Genomic DNA, 9,035 nt, shown 5'->3' on the forward strand with positions numbered 1-9,035 from the left:
AAGTATGGGTTAAGCAGCAGAGAAGCTTAATAAATGAGAAATATTCTTATAACTGTGTGGAAGTCTGGGAGGACAGGGAATGCGAAGAGGGAATGTGGTCATGGAAACAAAAGAATCAGGTGCTCAGAGCAAGGATTTTCCTCCTTCTGGTTCCAAAGTAACATGTGGTGAGCAGTAATGTGGCAAAGAGAATAAACAGGGATCAGAAAGAGACATTGTAATGAACCCTCTTTTTTTTCTTTTCCCTTGAATTTTACCAAAGGTTCAGAACGTCAACATGGAAAACTGTGTTGATGTCAAGATAGAAAGCAAGGGGGAAAGAATGCCAATGAAGCAGAATCCACTGAGCACGGGTGGGAAGAGTTTCTGCAGAGCTGTGGGTTACCTCACTGGAGACATGAAGGATTTTGGAACCTGGCTGAAAGGTAAACCTACTTCATTGTGACTAATGACAGCGGATTCCAAAAAAAAAAAGTACATCAAAGGAGTAATAACTAACTTCTTAGTGATGTGATTCAACTTAGAGTAGTATAGAAACTCCTTCTACACTGATTTATGTCCGTTTTGTAGGGGGAAAAAATCAGCTTTGTGCAGAGATCCACACAGTGCTTAAATCTTGGGGATGTCTGAGATGACATTTACCTCCCAGCATGCCATGTACAAAGTGAATTTAGTCCCACAGAACATAGCCCTGGATGGTTATTCTGTACTCTGCCATTCTTCTTAACACTCCCTGTCCTTTCAGCTGAGCAGTTTCTGTCAAGCCTAATGCCACTGTGAAGTTAAATTACACATGGGTAGGTGTGTTTGGTCCCTCTAATAAATCAGCAGTGGGATACACACACAATTTGCCATCTGAGCCACAGACATCATAAATTAGCTGGTTCATATGAATCTGGTCCAGGGTACTTTATAACACAGGGTTCTGGCAACCTCACTGTTCATCTCAGTTTTCCAGCTGTAAGCCTTCACTGTGGACCATAATAAATCCCTGTCAGGTTTTACAGTCTTGTTGATTCATTTCTTCAGCCGTCGTGCCAAGTCCCCCTGCCAAAACTTTTCCTGAGTTTCAAAAATACACCCCAAATCAGTACCAACTGCAGACTTTAGGGGGCTTGCTTTATGGCTGGATTTAATCTTTTCCAGACAAGCCCCTTGTGATCCAGCTCCTTGACTGGGTGCTGCGTGGGATATCCCAGGTGATGTTTGTTAACAACCCCCTCACTGGGCTGGTCATCCTGGCCGGGCTCCTGCTGCAGAACCCGTGGTGGACACTCACAGGATGTGTGGGAACACTTGTCTCAACTTTAACTGCACTCATTCTGGGTCAGGACAGGTAAGTCCATGCTTTTCCCCCTCAGGTGGCCACTTCAGTGCTGATTTATGTGTTAGATGTTTGGTGTGGATGAGGAGCCTAAATTTAGTGGGAGGTGTCCTTGCCCATGGCATAGGATTGGAACGAGGTGGTCTCTAAGGTTCTTTCCAACCCAAACCTTCTGTGATTGTGTGGCCCAGCCTTGACTGGGCATGTATCTGGTCTGTTAGGGCCAGAGAGATCTCCCAGCAGCTGCACCTGGCACAGGGGGACACTGGACAAACCTGCAGAAGGGGACGGGGGTAGGTGCTGACCGAGGTGTGAAAAATCGAATTTCGGTGGATGAGTTCCAGCAGGTCATCCCCAAACAGAGCCCCAGCTGGGTGGGGAGGGAGGGCTGGTGTCAGCAAAGCATCCTCAGGGGAGAGGGCTTCAGGACAGCTGTTCCCTCCCCACAGATCAGCCATAGCAGCAGGCCTGTATGGATACAACGGGGTCCTGGTGGGATTGCTGATGGCTGTCTTCTCCGCTGATGGAGACTACAACTGGTGGCTCCTCCTGCCTGTGGCACTGGTGTCCATGACCTGGTAAGATAGATGGCTCCTCTGCTTCTCCTTCCATCCCTAGAGTCCCCACTCATGAGTCTGAGCTGCTGCATTTCTGTGCAGACAGCAGTGGAAAGGCAACAAAACTAACACATATGTACTGTTAAATCTGTGCTGTTATTTACACTTTTAAACTCAGATGTAATCCAGAAACAAATAAAAATACCCACATAATCACAAATAATCCCGGTGTGGAAAACAAAAATCAGTGGCTGATCATGTGTAATTCAATGTTCTGAACGTGAGTCATATTGCTGTGATGCTTCAATTCATTTCTGTTTCAAGAGGAACATTATTTTCACTATTTCCTACCATCATCAACCACAAGTGTTTCATCTATTTAAGTCACCATATAAAAATGTCATGAAAATTTACTTCTCCAAGCACAGAAGCTGTTCAGTGGTCCCAAGACATGATGGTTGACACTAATCAAAACAAACAACTAGTAATATTTTACTCGCATATATGACACCATAATCCACTAGGTATTTGGCCAGCAAAAAATTTTGAAACCTGGTCTTTGACCCCAAAATGTCTAGCTGCAGATTGCTAAAACCACACATGTAATTTGTCTGCCTGAATTTCATGTGGTGTTACAGTCACTTTGATGTCAGCTTTTACTGCTGATCCACAAGCTTGAGCAAGGGCACACAGCTTCATTCACAGTTCACTCAGACCCAGCATGGGCATCACAGTCTCAGTCCAGCTCAGGTGCTAAAAAGAAAAGGTAAGCACTGAGATTGAGCTGGGGAATAACTCCATTAAAGCACTGGATCCTGTCTTCTTCACCAGATTCTTTACCAGATTCACCATACATAACACGACAGGAATCTGTACATTGATAATTGCCTTTGGAGGGGTAGCAAATTTATGGAGTGACCCTTTCTGTCTCTGATCTGATCAGAAAGATTGAGGAAATTAAACAGATAGAAGGAGGAGAAGGTTGTTTTGGTTTGGTTTGGTTTTTTTGTTTGTTTAAATAGACCAAATTTGCTGCAGATGGGTGTATATTTGGATGTGGTTCTGGTGTGATTTTTGCCCGTCTGACAAGTTTCATTTTGCTCTTCTTCTAGCCCTATTTTCACCAGTGCTTTAAGTGCAGTTTTCTCTAAGTGGGACCTGCCTGTTCTCACCTTGCCTTTCAACTTGGCCCTGACCCTCTACCTGGCTGCTTCAGGACCACACAACCTCTTCTTCCCCACGACTGTGATTCGTCCTGCAATGGCAACACCGAACATCACCTGGGCCGATGCTGAAATCACAATGGTAGGGTGTCTTAAGGGTCACAGTCCCCTTCATTTACAGTTAAAAACACTACAAAAATGTATTGTCTTCCTTTATAGATTCCTATGGATTGGGTTGGCTGGGACCTTAAACCTCATCCAGTCCACCCCTGCCATGTGCAGGGACACCTTCCACCGTCCCAGGCTGCTCCCAGCCCCATCCAGCCTGGCCTGGGGCACTGCCAGGGATCCAGGGGCAGCCACAGCTGCTCTGGGCACCCTGGGCCAGGGCCTGCCCACCCTCCCAGCCAGCAATTCCTAATTCCCAATGTGCCAAAATCTGTGCCTGCCCTCTGGCAGTGGGAGCCATTGCCTGGGTGCTGTCCCTGCCTGCCTTGTCCCCAGGGGCTGTGCAGCTCTCCTGGAGCCCCTGGAGGCCCTGGCAGGGGCTCTGAGGTGTCCCTGGAGCTTCTCTGGTGCAGCTGAACAGCCCCAGCTGGGCCAGGCTGGCTCCAGAGCAGAGGGGCTCCAGCCCTGGCAGCAGCTCCGTGGCCTCCTCTGCACTGGCTCAAATGGGTCCATCCCTTTTGTTATTGCATTATGGCCGGGCAGTACAAAATCTGATTTATAAGAGAACTATTATCCAAAATATAAGGGTTTACTCTAGGAATGTATATTTTTTGATAGCTTGAAAAGGAGAATCTTTTCACATGCAGTTGGATCCAATTGTATAGATTATAATCTTCAAATACCCTCCTGAATCTAATTACCCATTTCTATTTCTATGCATATACTGATCATCTCCTCATAGCTAAGGTTGTGCTGAGAATTCCATTTAACTCACTGGGTAATTTTAATTTTTCAGATACAGTCTGTTTATAAAATTGCATCTTTCTGATTAGACATGAGCAAGCAGATATTACTGTGTTGAAATGGTTAAAAATTTGGGTGCAGGTACACATTCACACATTTTTAATTTATATTCAAGTGGGACCTTTCCCAAGGAACATTTTATTCTCCTGGATTACACCATAAACAATACAGATACCAGAGTAACTATTTTCTCCTAAGGCTCAGCTGACTATTTTAAGGGGTTCCCAGGGAGTGATTAAGAAAAGTAAGTTAATTGACACTAAACAGAAACCCACAAGTGACATTTCACAAAGAACATTTACCATGGCACATAGTTTTATGGGGACTGTATACAAAAAGTGCCTCAAAACCATCTCTAAGCTGTGACCAAGCTGTCCCATGAGCCCAGCAACTCTTGCTCATATTCCTAGTGGATTCCCAACCATCCCCTAAGTTCACTCTCGTGGTCCCTATGGATATGCAAAAATCAGCACATGCAAAGAGGATGATAAAACCCTTTCACAAAATCTTTACCTTTCATCTTAGAGCAAAAGCCTGGCAGAGGAGCTCAGGGCAAGGGAACAAGCCATGAGTCATTTTCATGGAAGGGGAAACCCTGTGGAAATGCCCTGCTGTCTCCTGAGACCTGTCCAAATATTCCAATTAAAAAGAAGGACTGCATCCAACAAATGCCAAACGTGAGCCTGGCCAAGAAAAATAGGTTAAAAAAAAAAAAAAAAAAAAAGGTTACAAAGCTGATAACAAATTGTCTTGTCTGGTTTGTTAATTTCTACAGCTCCTGCAATCCATCCCAGTCGGCGTGGGCCAGGTTTATGGTTGTGACAACCCCTGGACTGGGGGAATTTTCCTGATTGGTTTATTTATCTCCTCTCCACTCATTTGTGTCCACACAGTGATCGGCTCAGCAGTGGGGATGCTGGCAGGTAATGGTTTGGCTTGTGCCACAGATTTATACAAAAGCATGCAGAGTAAAACAGGAACTACAATAACTGGAGCAATTAAAGTCACAAGTATTTCATCCAGTGGAGAATGGCTAATTGGAAACAAAATGTACTCAAACTTCTGCTTTAAGAATTCTTTTGATTCACTTCCCCATTCTCTTACCTTGTTTTATGAGGGTGGAAACCTTCAGAACAAAAAAGTGTCTGTTGTGCTGAGATTAATTTTTATCACAAAATGCTTAATTTTTGGGTGTATCCTGGTGGGTTTAGGGGCAGATCAATGAAAGTCATAGCCATCAGCCTGAACGGGCAGGCCTCAGGGATTCATGTCGGTTCACATGTAGGCTCATTCACTCATGTGTGTTCCGCTGAAATGAACTCACCAAAGCCAGCTCAGCAGCACCAGGAAAATTCTGCCACGATTCCCTTTTAGACCCTAGCAACACGACTACAAACAGCCCGATGCACAAATGCTGGCCAGAACCTTTGAAAATCTGGATTCATGCCACTTCTCCACTGCTTTCATCCCTCTGGCCAAGGAATGACACATTTCTCTGGCTTTATATTCCAGGGCTGAGCTTAGCAACGCCGTTCAGCCAAATCTACTCGGGGCTGTGGGGCTACAACAGCTCCCTGTCGTGCGCTGCCATCGGGGGCATGTTCCTGGCTCTCACCTGGCAGACACACCTCCTGGCCATGGCCTGTGGTAGGTACCCAGCAGGTTTTCACCTCTCCTTGAAGTGAGACAGGGTGAGAAGAGACCTCTCTTTGCAGCAGAGGTGTGCTGGAGCCAGATGGGCACCCCAGGCAGGCAGATGGATGTAGGTGAGGCTGACGAGTGGTGGGGTTGGGTGTTGGAGCCACGGCTTTCACGCACTCTGTGCTTTCATTTTTGGCCAAGAGCTGTGTTTAAAGAAAGAGCTGTGGTCGGTGGGCACGTGTTAACTGAGGTCTTTGAAATCAAATCAGCTTTATTTTGAGTCATTAGTTGTGTTTGCCCGCTCGTTGCTGGATGAATCATGGGTGGGGGCTTTTTTCCAGCCACAGATACCGGCTCAAATTCCTTCTTTGAAGAGGGACATGCCTAATCTTTGAGAAGAGTGGGGCTCTGCTCTAGTTAGACAGTACACACTCCCCATTCTCTTGAAATGGATCAAAGGCATGAGCTGGGCAACACAGCAGGGTTGAAGAATTATTTATAAGGCAATTCCATATGAAATTTCAATATCAGAGGGAGCTGGGAGTGAAACTATTGCTCATTCAGTGCTCATATAAGAGAGATTTAGCTCTGAATGTCATTGACCCACCTTCAAGCCCTGGAGGCAGGACAGATGAGAGTAGAAGGGTTATTTTCCTATTTAACCCCATCCATCAAGCTACATACTTTCCACGTCAGTGCATTTTTCAAAAGCCCATTATACCACTGCACATTTTTCATCAGTCCAGTTTTGTTTGTTTATTTGTTTGTTTGTTTTGCCCCTGCCATAAGCTCCAGGTTGGAGGGGACACAGGGAGGGGTTTAGCAGGGTTGTGCCCAGACAGGGTCATAATAATTGGTTGAGCTCCCCAAGGCAGAAGGAGAGATGTTTGTCATTGCTGTTGTACCCCATGAGCAGCTGAACTCACCAGGAACTGCCTTTCCTCTCCACAGCACTCTTCAGTGCCTACCTGGGAGCAGCAGTGACCCACGTGTTGTCTGTGGTAAGTAGTGTGTCAGCTAAGGGCTGATTTCCCTGGCCTGTCAGACAAAACACCAAGATGTGGAGAAAAACTCAGCCAAAGGCAGAAATGGTCTGGGACAGGGGTTACTGTCTGCCTAGGGGGTTGGTGTGATTCCCACTGGAACAGGTGATTTGGAATTATCCCTTGCCACTTTCCATCCTTGGAGTTTGCATGAACTTCCATAGCTCAGCTCCAGACACTTGTGAGATCACAGAATCATGGAATGGTTTGGGTTGGAAGGCACCTTAAAACTCATCAAGTTCCACCCCCTGCCATGGGCAGGGACACCTTCCACTGTCCCAGGGCGCTCCAAGCCCCATCTACCCTTGAACCTTTCCAGGAATGGGGCAGCCACAGCTTCTCTGGGCACCCTGTGCCAGGGCCTGCCCACCCTCACAGGGAAGAATTTCTTCCCCATACCCAATCTAACCCTGCCCTCTGTCAGAGGAAAGCCATTCCCCCTTATCCTGTCTAGGTCCTTCCCCAAAGTGCCTCTCCAGCTCTCCTGACCTGCTTTAGGCACTGCCAGGCTGCTAGAATATCTCCCTTCTTTCAGATACGTACTTCATGCCTGAAGCAATTGGGAAAAGGGCCCTGCACATGTTAAAGAGACATTAAATTTGGGTTAACTTCTTTTTGCATTTGCCAAAAGTCAGTCAGTACCACAGCCCAGGGAAGAGCTGAATGTTTCTGGTATCTGCTCTCCTGTCTCTTTGTCACCCTCTCCTACATCATGTGCACCCAAGAAACTTACCCCATGGCAGATGAGGTAGCCCTTTCACCAGAGCTGGCAGATGTTTCAGGCTGATGCACAATGTCAAGACATCGTAAGGAAACCCAGCCCCCCTAAGGAAAGACTCAAAGCAAAACCGAGTCTAGACTTCCTCCAGAAACCTTGCTCCGAGGTGGCTGGCTGTGGGTGTTAGTCTAATAAAAGAAAGACACGCAGTAAATGGGTGGTTTGTTGTTTTTCTTTGCAGTTTGGGGTGCCATCTGGAACCTGGCCCTTTTGCTTGTCTGCCCTGACCTTCCTGCTAATGACCACGAACCACTCTGGGATCTGCAGGCTGCCACTCTCCAAAGTCACCTACCCAGAAGCCAACAGAGCTTATTACCTGATGATGAAGAAACATGAGAAGTCCTGCTGTGAGGCATAGACACCCAAGGTGAGAGAAACTCAGCTCATTTTAAGGCAAAAGCACGAGGGGTTTGCCCAACAGACTGTGATTTGTGTGCTAAAACGTCCAACACCACTTCTGCATGGAGAGACTTTTCCCACCACATCTGTTTGTTCTATTCAGGAGATCTCTATTAGGTAGGACTGGGCTGTGCTGGAGGAACCATTTCCCAATATCAACCTGTTATGATTGTAAAGCACACACGTCTGAAAAGACACTTGAATTATAAGCAATGGGAAAATTACTTAGAAGCTGAAAAGAAAAATCTCTCTGTGAAATTGAAGACGCCGAAATCAGACGAAAGAAATAAAGAGCATCTTTCAGCATATGAGGGGACTTCAAATTAATGGCTAAACATCTTATGACAGCAATAGGAGGCATCCTAGAGAGTTTCACTGTAGCAGAGAAATGGAATAAAGAGCACTCCTTGCCAAGTAGAAAATAGGCTGTGAAGAATTCTACCTGGAGGACCTCTTAAACCCCATGGAGGGCGATGCTTATTAGCAATCAACAAACATTAAATAGACATGATTTCTGTGATTTTTGTGTTAATGTCATGATTTCTTCTAATACTTGAACTTGGTGATGGGTTAGCAAAGGAGGGGGCAGCAAGAAAGTCATTGCTGTCCCTTTCCTATGCAATAAAAGGGCTTTGTTCAGTCAGTGCACAAATAGAACTAATTTGAGCTGATCTTCTGAACTCCTCTCCCTACACAGTCCCACTCAGCCCAGGAATATCAAACAGCAAAATGTGGCACTGTCCCAGCCTGCTGCTGAAGCTCAGGAGGCTCGTGGGGACCTTGTGGCTCTGCAGAGCTCCCTGACAGGAAGGGACAGCCAGGGACAGCTTCAAAGGAACAGGGACAGGAGGAGAGGGAATGGCCTCAAACTGTGCCAGGGGAGGTTTAAATTGGATTGGATTACAGGGGATAATATTGGATTGGATTATTGAGATAAAATGGACTCGATTATTGGGGATAATATCTTTGTAGAAATGGATAGATATCTAGCCTAGGAAGAGGCTGTTTGGGGCAGCAGTGGTGTCCCCATCCTGGGAGGGTTTTAAGGCCTTGTGGGGGTGGCACCTGGGGATAGGATCAGGGGTGGCCTTTGCAGTGACTCTGTGGTCCTGTGAAGCTGCTACTCTGCCTTTCTCCCTGCCCCATGGTGGGAAGGGC

At 46.4% G+C, this 9,035-nt stretch overlaps 1 protein-coding gene across 1 annotated transcript; it reads left to right on the forward strand.

Annotated features, from left to right (window-relative positions):
* Nucleotides 1-277: 277 nt before the first annotated feature.
* Nucleotides 278-7,836, forward strand: SLC14A1 (solute carrier family 14 member 1 (Kidd blood group)). Its single transcript, XM_058824483.1, has 8 exons — nucleotides 278-425; nucleotides 1,147-1,336; nucleotides 1,774-1,902; nucleotides 2,994-3,186; nucleotides 4,792-4,939; nucleotides 5,529-5,663; nucleotides 6,609-6,658; nucleotides 7,660-7,836. The coding sequence occupies exons 1-8, from the start codon at nucleotides 278-280 to the stop codon at nucleotides 7,834-7,836; spliced, it is 1,170 nt and encodes a 389-aa protein (XP_058680466.1).
* Nucleotides 7,837-9,035: the final 1,199 nt, after the last annotated feature.

This window comes from Ammospiza caudacuta, chromosome Z (genome assembly GCF_027887145.1).
Source record: "Ammospiza caudacuta isolate bAmmCau1 chromosome Z, bAmmCau1.pri, whole genome shotgun sequence".
Taxonomy (NCBI): domain Eukaryota; kingdom Metazoa; phylum Chordata; class Aves; order Passeriformes; family Passerellidae; genus Ammospiza; species Ammospiza caudacuta.